The sequence below is a fragment of the Balaenoptera ricei genome, chromosome 8, assembly GCF_028023285.1.
Source record: "Balaenoptera ricei isolate mBalRic1 chromosome 8, mBalRic1.hap2, whole genome shotgun sequence".
Lineage (NCBI taxonomy): Eukaryota > Metazoa > Chordata > Mammalia > Artiodactyla > Balaenopteridae > Balaenoptera > Balaenoptera ricei.
The window spans coordinates 113,514,540-113,534,776 of NC_082646.1; the positions used below are offsets into that span (position 1 = coordinate 113,514,540).

Consider the following 20,237-nt stretch of genomic DNA (forward strand, 5'->3'; position numbering starts at 1 on the left):
GGGCTGTGTGTGCGTGGTGCCCTGTGCCCAGGAAGCCTGGTCACCTGGTCACCTCTGGGCAGCTTGTCCAGACCTGGGAGCCCCTTGGCCCCCGTGAGTGTGAGCTTCCTCTCGGAATGGAACCCCGGGGGACTTCACCGCTCGGATGGCCATCATGGAACCCTTCCTGGGGTGGAGGAGGGCTGAGGGTCCCGGGAGGGCCCAGCAGGTGGGGCTCACCTTGGTTAGGACGTAGCTGCAGTCCCCATGCACATCATAGAGTTTCTCATCGTAGGTGGAGATGTGGGACCCGCCCTGGACGGAGCAGATGCCCGGGCACGGGAGGTCCTGGCACTGCCATAGTCCCCCGGAGCAGGTGCTGGGTGGGGGGAGGCCGTGACAGAGGGGCCATGGTGAGGGGGAGGTGAACCCCGTGCGAGGCAGGGGCAGGGCAGGGACCGGGCCGGCCGGGGGCCTACCAGGAGCTGCAGCTGGTGGTGAAGGAGGCCCCCGGGGCGTAGGGGCGGCCGCCGTGGGTGCAGGGGCACTGCCGCAGGGGCAGGCAGCCCGAGTGGGTGACGTCGTCCAGCACCGTGCCTGGGGAGCAGCGGGGGTGGGGCACAAGCGGTCAGCGGAGGCTGGGCTCAGGTGTTGGAAACACAGTGACCGGATGGGGGCAAAGGCCCGGGGGGGGGCAGTCCCCAAGGGCCCGGAGGACCTGCCTAGGGGGCAGAAGCAGCCGTCGACGCAGTGGTCCTCGCAGAGCTGGGAGCGCTCGGGGTTGGAGCAGGTGTCCGCGCAGGGTGAGCCACACTCCTGGTGCTGCATGTTCAGCGGGCACGTCTGGGCTGTGGGGAGGAGCACAGGGCTTGGCCCCAGGAAGCCGCCCTGCTCCCGCCTTCCACGTGCCACCAAGGGGCCCCAAAGGGGCGCCTCTCGCCCCGTCCAGCCATCTTCTGAGTGAGGCGGGAGGGGAGAGGAGCGTGGGGCCCCGAGCCTCCGGGGGCAGCCCTCCTGCCCCCACCTGGGTTCAGGGGTGAGCCCAGCTCAGTGTGCCCAGACCAGGCCCTCCCTCTGGGCCCCCGGGGGCCCGCAGGCCCTTCATATTCCCCTCTGATCTCCTGCCCAGCCTCTCACCATGGGTCCCCCAAGGGGCTCCACCTGCCCAGATCCCCAGCCAGGTGCCAGGCGTCCTGCCTGAGAGTCACCTCCCTCACACTCTCCCCAGGGACCCGGTGTGGGTGCAGGGCCTTGGGCTCCTCCCCAGTGCATGGGGGCACTCACGGCAGAGGTCAGGGCCCCTCCAGCTCTGCGGCTGTCCCCCGGCGTGGGCACACTGGCGAGAGTACTCCGCGAAGGTGGCACATGGGCAGGTGGGGCAGCGGCACAGGTCCTGGGTGCAGGTGGCCACGTACACCTCGGCATCCACCAGCCTGTGGCACTGAGCAAAGGCTGGACCCAGCAGGGTTTGGCGACAGATGCCCTCCTGGGGAGACAGAGGCTGGAGGCTCTGTCCTCCGTGCGGTATCGGTGGGGACCCCAGCCCTGCAGCCTTTCCCCAGGCCAGGAAGCCCCCTTCCCCTGAGGTGCCAGCCAGCCAGCCCGCCACCTGCTTGCCCATCATCCACCACGCATCCACCTTCTCATCCCTCCCTCCCTCCCTCCATCCACCCATCTAGCCTTCCATTCCTCTGTCCATCTGTCCATCCACATATCCATCCATTCATCCGTCCCTCCAGCCAGCCGGCCCGCCATCCACCCACCCACCCACCCTTCTGCTCAACTACTGAGAACTTGCTACTGCTCTATGCAGAGCTCTGCTTGGTGACCCACGACCCTGGACTCCCTGCGCCCACCCCGGGCTCCGGGACACACCTGCCCACGGTGCGAGTGCCCAGGACGGGTGCAGACCCCATGCTGGAGGCGGCTCAGAGAAGGGGGAGGCGGAGGTGCCCACCGTCAGCCAGCCCCAGCAGGGTCAGTGCCGGCCTCTCGATGACTGTCCCCCTTGTTCAGCCCCCACCCCTGACTAGCTACAGGTCCTCATTTAAGCCTCGTGGATTCTGCTGGTTTCGGGGATCCTGGAGGTGCTAGGCCACTTCCAAAGGTGGGGTCCTCCCCGCGCATCGGAAGGGATTTTGCTCTGGGCTTCCTGAGTGCCCCCCTCTTGGTGAGACTGTGTCTGGGGGGGGCACGTATTTGCAGGGGTTGCGGGCAGGCACTCACTCCATCTGTGCAGTTGTCAGCTGGGGAGGGCAGGGGGTCCTGGCACTGCTCCGTGGGCCCATCCAGCTTCTGCAGGTTCCCAAACTGTACAGGGGTCAGCCTGGCATCTGCAGAGAGGAGGCACTCCATGCGGGGGCCCCGAGGGGCTCTGAGGGCAGAGCTCCCGCCCATGCTCAGGACCCCCGAAACTTCCCTCTGGGGCATCACTGGAAGTGTTGCCACCCCCCGATTTGCTCCCTGCCCAGCGTCCCGGCGAGGCCCCCGCCCTGCGCCCCCAGCCTCCCTGGGACCGTCCAGCCTGGACTCGGCCACCTGCTGCGCACTCACTGTGGGCATAGAACTCGCTGATGGCCGGGAGCCCGTTGAAGTCCCCGCACAGGCCGCAGGTCTGGTTGGCGTACCTGGGGTCCAGCTCCAGCTGGGGGCGGGGGAGGGGCAGCTCCAGCTTCTGCGGGCCCGGCAGGGCCCCCAGCCCCCAGCCACCCAGCTCCCGCAGGGCTCCCCCTGGGTGGGGAGGGCGTCGGGGTGGGCAGCCTCACCAGGGCGCTGTCCTCTCCGTTCCACGTGAAGGTCAGCATCAGCCGGATGTTGACCTTGACATAGGCACTGCTCTCCTCCACCAGGAGGCCGGCGCGGCTGTAGGGCAACTCCTCCCTGGGGCGGAAAGTTCGGTGCTCCCACGGGTCCCGCGCCCCCCCCGCCAGCTCTGACCCCAGCCGACCCTGGGGCCTGGCCCCTCCACGCCCGGGCAGGCTCACCGCCGCCCGTTGACCAGGATGGACCCGTTGGAGACCTCCAGCACCAGCCCCTGCGTCTTGAGGATGATGTGGGTGACCGTGGGCCTGGAGCCCACCAGGCCGCGGCGGAGCTGGAGGTTGAAGTCCTCGTAGGCGGCACCGCAGTGCGCGGAGAAGACGTAGTTGCACAGCCCGGGGAAGCGGAAGACGTCGCCGTCGAAGGTCTTGTAGTGGAAGTCGCCCCACGTGCTGCACACCCGCCCGCCGTGCGCCGCGTTCGGGGCTGTGGGGAGTGCGCGGTGGGGGAGGGCGGCCTTCCCTGGGACCAGGCCCCCGGTTTCGGGGTGGGGAGCCGCCGCCCCCTTCCTCACTCCCCTCTGCTCCGGATTCCCCCTGGGACCCCTGACACCAGCACCCGGGTCAGCCCCCAGGAGAACCATCTACAGGGATGGCTCCCAGCCACGCCCAAGGCCCGGCTCCAGCCAAGCTCCAGCTTCCCGGCTGCCCACACTGTCCCGGCTTTATCCCCAGGTCTGTGACCACCCCCTGAGGCTGGCAAACACCCCTGACCCTGGGGGCAGTGGGCGGCGACCACTTACAGCTCATGGTGGGGAAGCCAGTGATGGGCGGGATGAAGGTCACACGCTGGGCTGCAGAGTGAGCCAGGTCACACCCGAACATGGCCGGGCAGAGACCGGCCAGAGACCGGCCAGGACACCCCTTCCCAGGGCCCCCGTCCTCCTCACTGGCTACCCTGGGGCAGCAGGGAGCCGCAGGCCAACGCTGACCCAGCCGAGGGAGCCCAGGACTAACGCTGTCCCCTCCAGGACCCTACCCATCTGCCCAGGACACGCTCCTGCCCAGGTCTGTGTGTTTCCCCGATTGTGTGTGTGTGTGAGCATGTGAGTGTGTCCACGCCTGCGAGAGGGTGGGTGGGCAATCGTGTAAGCACAGACGTGTGGGCGTGAACATGTGTGTGCACACACGTGTGAGTGCATGTGAGCGTTTGAGCCTCTCTGCTCAGTGCCTTTGTTTTCTTAGGCCCCCTCCGCTGTCCCCTCCTGTGGGCAGATGGGATCCAGGAGGGTCTCCACGTGACGCGTAGCTAATGTGGCAAAGGGTCCACCCCCAGCCCTGCCCAGGTCCCCTGCCAGCTCCCCGCACCCCTGCCCAGGTCCCCTGCCAGCTCCCCGCACCCCTGCCCAGACCCCCTGCCAGCTCCCCGCACCCCTGCCTAGACCCCCTGCCAGCTCCGCATGGGGCCCTTCCCGCCACTGTCCGCCCTCTCACCGTTCACGGTGGCCTCCTGACTCGCCCAGCTCTGCTCCGTGCCGCTCTGGGTCTCTGTGGGAAAAGGGAGCCGGAGTCCACGAGAAGCCTGACATCAGCCACCTGCCCCTTGGTCTCCAAGGGCTGCAGGATGGTGGCCGCGTGAACAGCACCCGATGCCGGGATGGGAGCTTCGGCAGGGAGCTGACCCGCCCTCCCCGTCTGCACCGCATCTCGCTGTGGCTCAGGGTAGAATGGAATCAGGAAAAGCTGTTGGCCTCACTGACCCCAGGCCACCCCAGGGAGAGCGTTCGGCCCCATGCGCACACCCCTCAGAGAAGGACAAAGCCTGGCTTTGTTGGGGAGAAGGACGCACACGGCTGGGGAGGCTCCTGGGCGTGACTTCGCAGAAACCCAAGACCAGAGCCGGCTCCACCTTAGAACTACCGGCCGTGGCAGGTGGGAGGCCTGGGGGCCCCGGTGCTGGCACGGCTCCCCAGGTCACCTGTGTGTCCCCCGCCACCAGGCACACCCCTCCAGTGTCCAGGTGCCCCCACAATCTTGATGGACAGGACTGAGCCCCCCTCCAGGCTGCTCTCTCCCAGGCTCAGGCTGGGGCACCCCGTTCTCGGGCTGGGGCCTCAGAATTCCTTCATCACGTCTGTGGGGGTCTCCATGCTCAGCCCACGCCTGCGCCTCTTCGGGAGTGGGAGGTGCAGCCCCAGAGGTCCCCATGTCCCCGGTGGGGCTGGGGCTTGGCTTCGCAGCTACCATGCCAGGCTCCACTTCCTGTGCGACTTTCCCGTCTGGGACACCGACATGGGAGCCACGGGGACTGGCCTGGAATTTCTCTCTCCTCTTAAGGGCCCTAGCTGACTGCGTTTCCCAGAAGCATGGCTGCTCCCCGTCCACCCCTGACCCCTGACCCCTGACCCCAGACCTGCAGCCCCTCCCGCGTGTGCCCGCTGTTGTACCCACCCCATGGTCGAGAAATCAGGGGCGTTCACACGGACAGGCTCACGTGGCACACCCTCCTGGGGCCAGGTGACTGCCCAGTGAACCTGGGTCGAGAGCTTGGCCAGAGAAACGCTCACTGTTGACCACCCCATCACGCTGCGGTCTGGGTGCACACCCCCCTGATGGGAAGCCCCTCCACTCAGGGCCCAACCCCACCCACCCCTAAGGGGGCTCCAGCCCAGGGGACACCCATCTGAGGCAGGAGATAGATGGGCTCCAAGCTAGACATTTACAACCAGCCTCCTGTTTCCATTTCCCGAGGCAGGAGGCAGGTGGGCTCCAGGCTAGATATTTACAACCAGCCTTCCGTCTGCACTTGGAGATGGAAATAACAACGGGAACAGGGTAAATAGCTGGACTTTGTTTCCGGTGGACGCTTTGAGATAACAGTCATGGCAGGAACACAGAGGGGTTAACCCTTGTCTGAGGAAAAGATCAAGAGATCACATATTTCCCACCCCTGGGGCAAGGGAGACACTGCACACGCGCAGAAAGGCTCCTTGGGGGTCAAAAAGGAGGGGGCGCCACCCCCTAGTAGGTGATGCCAAGGCCTCCCATAGGCCTCTGGGCTGGGATCCATCTTGGCTAAAGGTTGCGCACGCATGTTGGGGAGGGTCCTAGGGCAGTTAAGTGTGTGGAAAGAGAAACCGGATAATTGGCCAGAGGTAAACAGAGACCCGGAAGAACTGCCCTCTATGAATGACTTAACCGCCTCTTCACTGGGCCCCTCCTCATTGGCGGGGACGCCCACACCCTTTCTCTCTGGGGGAGGGGGGTGGTTAGGATTAGGGCATCTCTGCCTTGCTTCTGTCTTAACTAAACTGTTTCTCTGTGAGCTCTCCCACGGGTTGTGCTGTGTCTCTAGTAATAAGCTTTGTACCTGTTTTTACAGTTTTCGCGTCCTTGAGAAATGCATTTTTCGGTGGGGGCGAGGGCCAGGGGAGCACTGCTTCTAGCCTTGAGCCCCTGGTAGACTAGCGGCTAGGATTCCTGGTTTTCATCCAGGCTGCCCAGGTCCGCTTCCTGGGCAGGGAGCTAAGGCCTTGCTTCAAGCCGCTGCTCACTGCTCCCTCTCCCAGCTCAGGCCGCCACGGTGCGCGTCTCCTTCTGACAGGAGCACAGACCCACCCCAGGGATTTGCCCCCAGCCAGAGGAGGGGGAGTGGGCTGACGGCAGGCCTGCTGCCCCGGGGCTGAGCGGGGCCACGGCTGGGCCAGGCGGGCTGGACGGCCACCCAAACCGTGCAGGACCCCCACTGGGAGCTGCTACGGGAATGCCCCCGCACCCAGCCCTGCTCGCCTTCCAAGAAAGGCGGCTTGGGGCAGGGGCTCTGGGAGACAACCCCCTCCCCTTCACCACCTCCCTTTCACAGGTGGAGAGAGCCTCGGGCTGGTGCCCACCTGCCCAGACCCCCGAGCTTGGGGTGAGGTGCCGTAGAGGGGCTGCAGGAGCAGTCCATGGGGCCCGGGGACGGGAGGGGTGGCCCCTGGCGGCCAGGGCTCCAGGCCAGCCCCGCTGGGTGTCACCGGCCGCCCCAGGCAGCATCTTTCGTGTTGACAGTAAGTGTTAGGGCTCACGGTGCTTCCCCGGCTTGGAGTGCCACAGGGCCAGACAGGCGGCAGTCAGGTGAGGAGGATGAGAAAGGCCGCAGGGCAGTTATGGGTCCAGGAGCAGGGCCAGCATTCGGATGGGGCTGCCGTGACGGCCGTGACCCCGGGCCAGCCCTGGAGGGCGGAGTGTGGAAGATGCGACCCTGCTGCTCCCCCTGCCATCAGGCACCTGTGCCGTCCCCTGCCCGCTCTGCTCTGGGGACCTCACGGGAACCAGAGAGAACCCCCAGCCCAGGCTCCTCACCCAGAGCCCCCCCCCGTCCCATCCCGGAGGCTGAGACCCTCAGTTTCCCCAGGGGGACCTAAGTTCTCCCAGCGCAGGCTGGGCGCTCCGGGGGGACCAGGAGTCTGGGGCATGCAGGGCCCCACGGAGGACACGCTGTGCAGTGTCAGCAGGAGACACACAGGCGAGTGGCCTGCGGAGGCCGACAAGATGGAGTGAGGGGCTTAGGCCTTACCTGCCTTCTGCACCAAGGGCAGGACCACAAGGGCCCACGCCAGGGCCCGGCACCCGCTCTGGGCACCCATCCTGAGGGCCGGCACGGCGGTGGGCAGGCGGTGAGGAGGGAGTGGGGCGCGAAGCTCGCTCCCCCTGGGGGCCTTGGGGCTTATATAGCAGGAAGCCTTGGCCCCGCGCCCAGCTCCTGGGCCACGCAGGGTGCTGTCCTCTCCCCACGGCAGCCACGTGTGTTTGCTCTTGGGGAGGGGCCGTGGCACAAAAGAGCCTAGAGGAGGAAGGATCTGCGGCTCTGGGCCCCAGAGGTGCAGGACCCCCTCCCCCACCCCCCGGCCCGCAGCTCCTGGGAGTCAGGAGAGAAAGCGTGGACGGAGCCGGGAGGGCGGTGCCGGCAAAGCCCCCACAAAGCAGGGCCGGCTCGGCCTGCCTGGGTCCCGCCTTGCTGCAGCCCCGCGCCCTCGGTAGGATGGGGCCGGGGTGGGGTGCGGTGTGTGGGCAGCCGTCAGGCTCAGACCCCGGGGCAGCGCCTCCCGGGAGCCTGGCTGAGGCTGTCAAGGGGGATTGGAGGGGAAGAGGCGGCCGTGGGGGAGCTGCCCAGAGGTGCTCACCGCCCCCGTCCCCGAGGGGTGAGCAGGGGCCTGCGAGGTCATTGCTCAGCCTGGCGGGGGGGGGGCGGGGCGCCCGCTCACTGCGGGGGGCGCAGGCCATGCGTGGAGGGTGGGTACCGGCCTGCAGGCTCCCGGGGGTCCCAGAGCTCCCAGCTGTGCCAGCAGGACCCTTCCAGGCCTCTGGGCTCCTCTCTGTCACCAAGTTCAAACTCAAGGGGAAGCCGAGGCCCTGAGGGTGGACGCCCTGGCACGCACGCCGGGACTGGCCAAGGCAGGGCCAGGGGCTCCCAGCCTGGGTCCTGTTTGACCCTCGCCTCATTCCCAAGGCCGGCTGGTTAACCCCAGGGAAGGGGCACAGAGGGATCCCAGACCCACCTGGGGTCCGCGGCCAACGGCAGGCTGAGCAGGGACCCGTGTACACAGTGACGTGCCCCCGGGGCCCCCCGCAGGGCTGACAGGGGACACTGGGGGACTGGGGATCTCTAAACCCCAGTACCTGCCCCAAGTGGGAGCCACGAAGGCCTGCTCCCCCGAGCAGGTTTGAGGGGGCCCTGGTCGGTGCAGCCTCCAGCCACACTCCTCCCCCCACATTCCCTCCTCTGGCTCTGGCTCTCAGCCACTGGGCGTCCTCGCCCCAAACCTGCTGTGTCTGAGCACAGGATGGCCCGGGGGCGGGTGCACAGGACCGGGCTGTGATCCGTCAGCCGGACGGTGGGTAGCTTCCAGGTTTTCGGGGTTAACAGCCCGGAGCACCCGGTACCCGCTCCCCCCCACCCTGCCCTCCGCCTTTGTTTTTCTGATAAGTCCGTTGAAGTGGAATTTCTGGGGCAAAGGGAAAACCCATCTTAAAGCTCTAAACGTCTTTTACCGACGTCATCCCCCCAGCTTGGCCAATGGCCCCACAGGTCCTGCGTCTCCTTTTGGTTCCTGGTGTCTTTGGGGGCGTTTCCGGCACCGGCACCAGCATGGGGGCTCCTGCAGACCTGGGCCCTGGGTCTCAGCTCGGGCTCAGACCCCACTCACTGCCCGCTTCTGGGACCCCAGGACAGGTGCTCTGGCTGCCCTCCAGCTGCCCCTCCCCCATCCTCATGTCACCTCCTGGGCTGGGGTGCGTGATCTCCAAAGTTCTCTTTCACAGCCAACCCAGTTGTCCCCTCTGCAGAGGGCACAGCTGGAGGGGCCTCTGGGGGAGGGCTGGGTGGGGCCCCTTGCAGAACAGGCCTGGAGGGTGCGCTGGAACCCCTCCCTCCACCCCCCTACCCCCCCCCCCCCCCACCGCCCTCCCGTGCTCTCAGGCTGTGGCTGTGCCTGGCCTTCCTGCCCTTGCTCCAGGCCAACAGCCGGTGCTCGAGGCCGTGGCACCTGGTCCCTCATGTGGGTGGGGAGTGCACACAGCCTGGACCCCTGAATCCACCTGAAGGAAGGAAGGAAGCAGGGAATCTGGCCCCCCAGCCTGAGCCCCCGTGCCTGCCTTCTCCCCGCTCCCCGAAGGCTCAGCTCTCAATCTGTGCCCCTGGTCCAGAGCCGAGCTGGGCGCCTTCGAGGCTGGCACGTCCCTCCGCCCGCCCTGGGTGGCCAGCACCACACAGCCATCAGAGGGGCCCCGCCAGCCCCAGTCCCCATGAAGGTCGGCCCCTCGCTCCGCACCCCCCAGCACCACGTGTGAGCAGCCTGGGCGCCTCGGCCCTCGAGGACGTTATCTCTTCAAGCTTCAAGGTTATCGTCTGGCCCCCCCACCAGCACCCCGGGAGGAGCACTCCATGTGGCAGGGGCCTGGCCCATCTGTTCACAGCTGGCACACAGCTGGCACACAGCTGGCAGGGGCCTGGCCCATCTGTTCACAGCTGGCACACAGTAGGCACTCAGTCAGTGCGCCGAAAGACTGAGGGGGAGGACGGCTGTGCCGTGGCCCGACGCTGCCCTTTCCGCCCCGGAGCACCATCCTCGGGCAGGGCTGGCCGTGGGGGCCGCCAGGGTCGCAGGATTGAGACATCCCGGATGTGGACCGCCAAGCCCAGCCTGTTTGCTTAGCGAGTTTACCCCTTCACAGTTGAGAGAGCCGAGGACAGAAGAAGAAGGAAGCGAAGCACAAGGCTGCTGGGAAGGAGGGCCCGGGCCAGGCCTCCTGGGGCTCGGGGAGGCCGCAGGGACGTGCCAGGGACCTGCCCCCCCTGGGGCGCACCCTGTCCCGCCCTCAGCCTGCAGAACCCGCAGGCGGACGTGATCCCACCCCCCAGAAAAGACCCCCCCCCCACACAGAGCCCGGAGCTGGGCTCCCCGGCCAGTCCCTTGGCCCTGTCGGAAGCCCCTGGAGGGGTCATCACGGAGCGCTGGGCGCCCTTCTCAGCTCGCCCCTCCCTGCCCACCGGCCTCTCACCACAGCAGTGCGGAGTCAGGGCCATGGGCACTGGGGTGCATCAAGCCTCAGGCATTTATTGAGTGCTGGTTGTTTGCCCAGCTCCACACTGGACACCATGGAGGGTTCAGGAGTATGAGGTATGGCCCTGGGGGCATCAAAGGCCTGGCTGGCTCTAGGCCTGCTCAGAGCCCGGCCCCTGGCCGTCTGGGGATGCAGGCCTTCTGCACCTGCTGTCTCTGCGGGGAGTGGAAACCTCCACTTGGCAGATGGGGTGCCCCCCGCCCTGGTCTATACCCGGGGAGTATGGGGGAGGGGGGATCAGGCCCCACCTGGGCATCCTCGTCCCCAGAGCGGCCGCCATGGTGAGAAAGGCTGTGCCCCCTCTCCTAACCCTGCCCCAGGGCTGCAAGAATGTGGAGACCCTCCCCCAGGAAGCCCCTGCCCTGTGTGAAGACCAAGACCTCCCCACCCCCACCCAGCGTCTTCTTCTTTTTCCTGGTCTTCACACAATCCCTTTCCTTGCCCGTTTCCTCTCTCCCTCCCTCTCACCCTCCTTCCCTCCTTCCTTTCTGCCTCTAGCAAATTCTGATGAACCCCAAGCCCTGGGGATTTGACGTGGCCAAGGAGAAGAGAGGTCCTCTTTGGAGGTCAAAGCTCACTGGCCATATAAGGGAGCAGTAAGGGCTTTGAAGGAACCAAAGCTCTCTGTGGGGCTAGGGTGACACGGAGCTGAAGGAAGGAGAAGAGGCAGCCTTTAGCAGATCAGGGAACAGCAGGTGCAAAGGGCCTGGGGCAGGGACCAACATGGCTCCTTGGAGGGTCTGAAGGCACCTGGTGTGGCTGGTACTGGGGCACCTGCAAGAGGGGAGCTGGCTGTGGTGTGGGCAAGGTTGGACCAGGGGAAGAGTCAGGGTTTACTCTGAATTTGGGGGGTACAGGTTACTGGAGCATTTAAAGCAGGGAAACCATAGGGGATTTTTTTTTTTTTTTTGATCTGTGTAGAGAAATGTACATAACTTAAAATTTACCATTTTAAGTTGCACATTAACTGGCATTAAGTACATTCACGGTGTTGTGCAACCATCACCACTATCATCTCTAGAACTTTTTTTATCATCCCAAAGAGACTCTACCCATTAAACAACTCCCCCTCCCCCTCCCCCAGGCCCTGGCCTCGTCCTTCTTACTTTCTGTCTCTGTGAATTTGACTATTCTAGGTTCTCGTGTAAGTGGAATCGTACGGTGTTTGTTCTCTTGTGACTGGATTATCCACTTTGCACAATGTCTGTAAGGTTCATCCACATGGTAGCCTGTGTCAGAATTTCCTTTTTTTTAGGCTGAATAATACTCCATTGTATGAATATACTATGTTTTGTTTATCCATTCATCCTTTGATGGACATTTGGGTTGTTTTCACCTTTTGGCTATTGTGAATAAGGCTGCTATCAACATGACGGTGTGAATATCTGAGTCCCTGCTTTCAATTCCTTTGGGTACACACCTAGGAGTAGAATCACTAGATCATGTCATAAGTCTATGTTTAACTTTTTGAGGAATCACCAAACAACAGAAGCATCTTACATTCCCAGCAACAGTGCACAAAGTTTCCAATTTTTCCACATCCTTGCCAGTACTTCTTATATCCCCTCTTTTTTAATAATAGCCATCCTAACAGGTATCAAGTGGTATCTCACCATGGTCTTGATTTGCATATCTCTAATGGCTATTGATGCTGAGCATCTGTTCCCATGCTAATTAGCTATTTGCATATCTTCTTTGGAAAAATGTCTATTCAAGTCCTTTGCTCATTTTTGAGTTGGGTTGTTTGTTTTTTTTGTTGTTGAGTTTTAGGGGTTCTTAATATCCTGAATATTAATCCCTAATCAGATATATGATTTACAGATATTTTCTCCATTCTGTGTTTGTCTTCTCACTCTCTTCATAATGTCCTTTGATGCAGAAAGGTTTTAGTTTTGATGTAGTCCTATTTATCAATTTTCTTTTGTTGCCTGTGCTTTTAGGGTCATATCCAAAAATCATTGCCAAATACAACATCACAAGGATTTTTCCCTAATTTTCTTCTAAGAGTTTCATAGTTTTAGCTCTTACATTTAGGTCTTTGATCTATTTTGAGCTAATTTTCATATATGGTGTCAGATAAGAGTCCAACTTCACTCTTTTGCTTGTGGATATCAAGTTTTCCCAGCACCATTTGTTGAAAAGGCTCCTTTCCCCTATTGAATGGTCTTAGCACACTTGTCAAAAACCAATTGACTGTGTGTGCCAGGGCTTATTTCTGCACTATCTGTTCTATTCCATTGGTCTACATGTCTGTCTTTATGGCAGTACCACAGTGTTTTGAGTACTGCAGCTTTGTAATAAGTTTTGAAATCAGGAAGAATGAGTCTTCCAAATTTGTTCTTCTTTTTCAAGAGTAATTTGACTATTCCCTTGAGATTCCACATGAATTTCTGTATGGATTTTGCTATTTCTGCAAAAACACCATTGGGATTTTGATAAGGATTACATAAAATCTGTATATCTCTTTAGGTAATATTGTTATCTTATCAGAATTAAGTCTTCAAATCCATGGATAGGAGATATCTTTCTACTTATTTATGTATTCTTTAATTTCCTTCAGCAATGTTTTGTAATTTTTTAAATAAATTTATTTATTTAATTTATTTATTTTTGGCTGCATTGGGTCTTTGTTGCTGCGCATGGGCATTCTCTAGTTGCAGTGAGTGGGGGCTACTCTTCATTGCAGTGTGCAGGCTTCTCATTGCAGTGGTTTCTCTTGCTGTGGAGCACAGGCTCTAGGCGCATGGGTTTCAGTAGTTGTGGCTCTCAGGTTCTAGAGTGCAGGCTCAGTAGTTGTGGCTCACGGGCTTAATTGCTCCATGGCATGTGGAATCTTCCCAGACCAGGGCTCGAACCTGTGTCGCCTGCATCAGCAGGAGGATTCTTAACCACTGCGCCATGAGGGAAGTCCCAATGTTTTGTAATTTTCATTGTACAAGTCTTTTGCCTCCTTGCTTAACTTTAATTCTAAGTATTTTATTATTTTTGATGTTACTGTGAATGGAATTATTTTCTTAATTTCCTCTTTGGGTTGTTCCTCGCTAGTGTATAGCAACTTGCTGAATTCATTTATTAGCTCTGTCTTAGTCCATTTGGGCTGCTATAACAAAATGCCACAGACTAGGTTGCTTATGGACAACAGAAATTTATTTCTCATAGTTCTGGAGACTGGAATTCAGCCAGCATGATCGGGTTCTGGTGAAAGCCCTCTTCCTGGTTTCAGACTACCCACTTCTTGCAAAGTCAGCAGAGGCTAGTGATCTCTCTGGAACTGCTTTTATAAGGCACTAATCCCATTCATGAGAGCTCCACTCTCATGACTTAAGCACCTCCCAAATGCCCCACCTCCTAATACCGTCACCTTTGAGGGTTCGAATATCAACATATGGATTTTGGAGGGAAACACACCATAGCAAGCTTGAATCGTTTTTGGTAGAATTTTCAGAAATTTCTACATATAAGATTATGTCATTTGTGACCAGGGATAGTTTATTTTCCAATCTGGGTGCCTTTTATTTCTTTTTCTTGCCTTGTTGCTTTGGCTAGAACTTCTAATACTGTGATGAACGTATGCATCATTGTCTTGTTCCTGATTTTAAAGGAAAAGCTTTTATCTTTCACCATTAAGTATGACATTAGCTGTGGGTTTTTCACGTATGGCCTTTATTATATTGAGATAATGTCCTTCTAGTCTTAGTTTGTTGAGTTCCTAATCATGAAAAGGTATTGAAATTTGGCAAATTCTTTTTCTGCATTAATTGAGATGTGGGTTTTTTCCCTTTTCAATCTATTAATGTGGTGATTGGTTGATTTTTGTATGTTGAACATCCTTGCATTCCTGGAATAAAACTCACTTGATCATGGTGTAGAAACCTTTTAATATATTTCTGAATTTGTTTGCTACTATTTTGTTGAGGATTTTTGCATAACTATTCATAAGGGATATTGGTACGTAGTTTTTTTTATTTGGACCAAACAGTTTTTTTTTGTTGGGAGGTTTTTGATTACTGATTTGATCTCCTTCCTAGTTAAAGGTCTATTCAGTTTGTCTATTTCTTCATGAGTAAGTTTTGTTAGACTGTGTTTCTAGGCATTTGTCCATTTCTTCTAGGTTATCAAATTTGTTGGCATGCAATTGTTCATACTATTCCCTTTAATCATATTTTTAAGTATTATTTGTATTATATTTATTTCTTTGTGATTCTAAGCATTTGTGATTTTAGTTTTTAATATACTATATTGCCCTCGTTAGATTATACCTTCATATTCATAGAACAATATAAACTAATGCCAGCAATAATAATATTGTGATACAAAAGATCCTGAAGCCTTTTTTTTCCAACCGTTTTGAGCAACCATACATGGTACTATATTTTATTTCATTTTATTATTTTAATTTTTTATTTAAATATAGTTGATACACAATATTATACAATTTACAGGTGTACAACTAGTGATTTACAATTTTTAAAGGTTATGCTTCATTTATAGTTATTATAAAATATTGGCCATATTCCCCATGTTGTACAATATATCTTCATAGCTTATTTGTTTTATACATAATAGTTTGTACCTCTTAATCCCCTACCCCTATGTTGCCCTCCCCCCTTCCTACTCCCCACTGGTAACCACAGTGTTTTCTCTACAACTATGAGTCTGTTGTTGTTGTTGTTGTATTCACTAGTTTGTTGTATTTTTTGGATTCCACATGTAAGTGATATCATACAGTATTTGTCTGTCTCTGTCTGACTTATTTCACTTAGTATAATACCCTCCAAGTCCATCCATGTTGTTGCAAACCTTTAATCACATTTATTTCTATAAAATTGACAGTAATGCCTGTTTCATTTCTGGTTTTAAAATTTGATTCTCCTTTCTTTTTTTTCTTAGTCCATTTAGTTAAATGTTTGTCAATTTTGTTGATCTTGTCAAAGAACCACCTTTTGGTTTTGTTGGCTCTCTTTGTTGTTTTTCTATTCTCTATTTTATGTATCTCTGCGCTAACCTTTATTTTTTCCTTCCTTCTGCTAGATTTGAGTTTAGTTTTCTCTTCTTTTTCTAGTTCTTTAAGGTGTAAAGTTAAGTTATTGGTTTGAGATCTTTTTTCTTTTTTAATGTAGGTTTTACAGCTATAAATTTTCTTCTTAGCACTGCCTTTGCTGAATCTCCTGTTTTGGTATGTTGTGTTTTTGTTTTCATTCATCTCTAAGGATTTTCTCATTTCTTCTTTGACCTATTAGTTGTTTAAGAGTGTGTTGTTTACATTCCATGTATTTGTGAATTTTACAATTTTCCTTCCATTATTGATTTGTAGCTTCATTCCTTTATGGTTAGAAAAGATACTTTATATGATATTAATCTTCTAACATTTACTAAAGCTTGTTTTAGAGCATAACAATTAGTTTATTCTGGAGAATATCCCATGTGCACTTGAGAAAATGTATATTCTGCAGTTGATAGGTGGAGTGTTCTGTATATGTATGTTAGGCATAGTTGGTTTATAGTCTTGTTCAAGTCCTCTGTTCCATTATTGATCTTCTGTCTTGTTGTTCTATACATTATTGAAAGTGTGGTATTGAATTATCCAACTATTATTAGTAGTTTTATTATCTAGCTCTCCTTTCAAGTTGGCCAATGTTTGCATCATATATTTTGGGACTATACTGTTTGGTGCATATATCTTTATGATTGTTATATATTGTTGATTTTTTTTTCTTTTATCAATAAATAATATCCTTCTTTGTCTCTTATAAACTTTTTTTTTAAACTTAAAGTCTATTTTGTCTGATATTAGTGTAGCCACCCCAGCTCTCTTTTGGTTACTATTTGCATGAAATATCTTTTTCCATCCTTTCACTTTCAACCTATTTGTGTCTTTAGTTCTAAAGTGAATCTCTTGTGGACAGCATATAGTTGGATTGTTGTTGTTGTTTTTAATCAATTCTGCCTTGTGAATGGAAAGTTTAAATCGAATTACATTTAAAGTGATTACTGATAAGGATGGACTTACTTCTGCCATTTTGCTATTTGTTTTCTGTATGTCTTCTAGCTCTTTTGTTCCTCATTTCCTCCATTACTGCCTTCTTTTGTGTTTAGTTGATTTTTTGTAGTGACAAATTTTGATTCCTTTCTCATTTCCTTTTGTATATATTATGTAGATATTTTCTTTGTGGTTATCATGGGATTATATGTAACACCCTAAAGTTAAAACCATCTAATTTGAATTGATGTCAGTTTAGTTTATGCATACAAATCTCTAATCCCATAGAGTTCCTTCCCCTCCTAATGTTATTGTTGTAACAGATTAAATCTTTATGCCTTGTGTGCTAATAACATAGATTTGCAATTATTTTCATGAATTTATCTTTTAAATCATAGAAAATAAACTGTAGAGTTACAAACAAAAATTACAATAATACTGGCTTTTATATTTGCTCACATATTTAGCTTTATTGGATATCTTTATTTTCTTATAGAGCTTTGATTTACTGTCTAGTGTCTTTTCATTTCAACCCGAAGGGCTTCTTTTAGCATTTCTTATAGAGTAGGTTTAGTTTTTGTTTATCTGGAAATGTCTTAATTTTGCTCTTACTTTCAAAGGGCAGCTTTGCCAGATAAAGAATTCTTGGTTGATTGTTTTTTCTTTCAGCACTTCAGATGTATCATTCAGTGCCTTAATGGCTTCCAAGGTTTCCTATGATAAATCAGCTGATAATCTTATTGAGAATGAATTCTCTTTTCTCTTGGTACTTTTGAGATTTTCTTCTTTGACTTTCAACAGTTTAGTTATAATGTATGTCATTGTGGACCTCTAAGAGTTTATCCTACCTGGAGTTTGTTGAGCTTCTTAGAAGTCTTCAGCCATTATTTCTTCACATAATATTTTCGCCCCTTTCTCTTCTCTGCAGGGACTCTCATTATGCATATGTTGGCCCACCTGATGATGCCTGACAAGTCTTTTAGGCTCTATTCACTTTTCTTCATTCTTTTTTTCCTGCTCCCCAAATTTGATAATTTCAATTGTTCTGTCTTCAAGTTCGTTGAGTCTTTCTTCTGCTTGCTCAAGTCTGCTATTGAGCTCCTCTAGTGAATTTTCCATTTCAGTCACTGTATTTTTCAGCCACAGAATTTCTATTTTTTTAATTAATTTCTACTTTTTAAATTAATTTCTACCTTTGTGTTAATATTCTCATTTTGTACATGCATCATTTCCCTGATTTCTTTTGGTTTTTGTCCATGTTTTACTTTAGCTCTTTGAGCACACTTAAGGCAGTAGTTTTAAAGTATTTGTCTGGTGAGACTGATGTTTCGACCTCCTTATGGATGATTTCTGTAAATTTATTTTGCTCCTTTGGATGGGCCATATTTTCTTGTTCTTTGTAAGCCTTGTGATTTTTTGTTGAAAATTGGGAGGTAACTCTGGAAATCAGATTCTCCCCCTTCCCAGTGTTTGCTATTCTTTTTCTTTTCTTTCTTTTTTTTGTTGTTGAAGGATGTAGCAGTCCATTTGTTTTGAGACTTTTCCAAAGTCTCAATTTTTACAAAGACTATTCCTTGTTGTGTGTGATCACTGAATCTTTGCTGGTTTAGCTTGTGTTCAGCTGGTGTTTGGGCAGAGTTTCCTTGAGTAGCAAGAGCTTTCCCAGTCTTCACAACCTGGTTCTGTCCTTCAACACTTAGGCAGGCTTGCTCTGAGCCTGGGGACCAGCCCAAGATGAAATCTTGCCTGGGCATGAGTGTGTCTTTCTAAATTCCTGCATGTGCATGGCTGCTTTTGAATGCCCGAATTTCTCAAAGAGTCCTACTTCAACTCCTCCAGGCCTTAGATGGTCCATTATATGTCTCCAACAGTAATCTCTTGCCCCAGGAGTCTGTGGGTCTGTAGTCACTTCGCAGCTTTTATGAGCAGTGTCTGCCACTTTTGCCACTCTAATTCCAGGTTAAGCAAAACAGAGATGCGTGCCTTGCATCATTCCTTCATGAATCCACCAGATGTTCACAGTAATTTTCAAATATGGTATTCTCTGCTCCTTCTGGCTTGGGGTGGGGGAGGGGAATGGAACTGGGCTGGCAACTCAAGACCAAAACTGCCACTGCACTGGGGATGGGCAAGGATGAGTAAAAATGCCACAAAACTTTCCTATCTTTCTGAAGATGGCCTTTTCTGTATTGAACATTAGCTTGGTTGCTGTAAACCTCTGACTATCTTCTAGAGCTCTGAAGACAGTTATTCCAGACAGCTTCTCCTTGTCCTTTTCAATGTTTCTATGGAAAATGAGGTCTTAGATCTTCCCAGCCCACCACAGAGTCATTCTGAAAATACAAGTTTGTGAGGCTAAATGGATATAAATGAATAAATGAAAAATAAATAAATGGGAGAAAAGAGAAAGCTCTTCCTACTGCAGAATGCAGGTAAGAAGAGTGGATGTGATTAGAAAAGCATAGGTGGGTGCTAACACTAAAGGGAATGGGACCCTTACATGGTCCCAAGCCTCTCCCACAAGACCCTTATTAATTCCAAGGGGGGAAATGGCTACTTTCCAGTGGAAAACCTGACAGACCCACCCTGAGCCAAAGTGAACTCCCAGTGGTGGATCCAACCGACATCACGTGCCTCAAGGTATAAGGAACCGAGAAGGACACAGCTTCACTCCTGCTAAGTGTGTACTCCAACCTCGACACAAGGAAGCCACAGACAGACCCAGACTTGGGGGTGCTGCACCACGTAACCAGCCCACACTACTCAAAAAGGGCATGGTCAAGAAGCCCAGAGAAAGGCTGGGGAAAGATTCCAGGTTAAAGATGACCAAGGAGGCTGCACTCACACGACATGCAGTCCTGGGTAAGACCCCAGACAGGGAGAAATGGACACCAGCAGGACAAGCGAGGGGTGTAGCGGCCTGAGGACCGCAGGTGGTGCTGCATCTTCACAGACGCCACCCTGCTTCTGGGAGACACACCCCCATCTATTTAGGGTGAAGGGGCAAGCTTCTTAAACTCCAGCGGTACAGAGAAAATATGTAGACACAGAGAGAGCGGAGGGCAGGCACAGCACAGCCCAAGAGCAAACAGTGCAGCAAAGGGAGCAAAATACAAACCCTGGAGAATCTGGGCTAAAGGCAGACAGGAGCTCTTTATACTATTTCTGCAACTTATCCGTAAATTGGAAATTGTATCCAAAAGTTCTCCAGAAAGCTCCATGCTGGCTGTGATTTGGGGAATGGACTAGAGGGAGGCCATTGGGGGACCACTGCACCTAGACATGGCAGGGACACAGTGGTGAGGTGGGGGAGGGCCAAAGGGAAAGGGGGGAAGGGGGAGGGGGAGGAAATAAGGGAGAGCGGAGGAGGGGCAGGCGCCCTATCTTCTGGGCAGAGCCAGCCTGAGCAGGGGCCCCATGACGTGGCAGGTCCCCAGGCAGGTGCAAGAGGTGCCTCCCTGTCCCCTTCTCCCCCCTCCCTCTCCACCCCCTCCCCCCTCCTCTTCCCCAGCCCTGTTGTGAATCTTCTGGAGAAGCAGCACCCCCATACAGGGCCAAGGTCTTGGGGAGGGCCCCGGGACCCCCCAAGGGGGCAGAGCCTGGGCGAGGGGGCAGGCATGGCCCAGCGTGGGCAGGCAGATGTGGACAGAGGAGAAGGCTGGGCCCCTGGGCCCACGTTTGCTCAGGATTAAGACAGCATGAGGGAGAATAAACAGTAGCGGGCGGGGTGTCCTGGTCGCCAGCAGAGGTGACCAGGTGTCAGTGGGCAGCGTGCCCTCCTCCCTCCAGGAACCCCAGTGTTGACTCAGCACCACAGGCTGGCAGAGGGGCCCAAGGCAGCCCGACACAGCCCGGGCCACACCCCCAGCCAGTGCTGAGGGGCGCCTGGCCCTGAGGCTACGCAGGCCGGTCAT

General features: G+C 54.2%; 1 protein-coding gene across 1 annotated transcript in view; it reads right to left on the reverse strand.

Annotated features, from left to right (window-relative positions):
• MUC5B (mucin 5B, oligomeric mucus/gel-forming) overlaps positions 1–7,366 on the reverse strand; it is a 35,772-nt gene extending 28,406 nt beyond the window's left edge. Inside the window, exons 1-12 of the mRNA XM_059929981.1 lie at positions 7,297–7,366; positions 7,083–7,254; positions 4,233–4,286; positions 3,468–3,696; positions 2,964–3,241; positions 2,745–2,859; positions 2,533–2,623; positions 2,206–2,312; positions 1,264–1,465; positions 693–827; positions 459–576; positions 220–358 (exon numbers count right to left, since the gene is read on the reverse strand). Coding sequence (XP_059785964.1) covers positions 220–358; positions 459–576; positions 693–827; positions 1,264–1,465; positions 2,206–2,312; positions 2,533–2,623; positions 2,745–2,859; positions 2,964–3,241; positions 3,468–3,696; positions 4,233–4,286; positions 7,083–7,254; positions 7,297–7,366 — 1,710 coding nt within the window. The remainder of the gene's footprint in view (positions 1–219; positions 359–458; positions 577–692; positions 828–1,263; positions 1,466–2,205; positions 2,313–2,532; positions 2,624–2,744; positions 2,860–2,963; positions 3,242–3,467; positions 3,697–4,232; positions 4,287–7,082; positions 7,255–7,296) is intronic.
• Between the last annotated feature and the right edge of the window lie 12,871 nt (positions 7,367–20,237).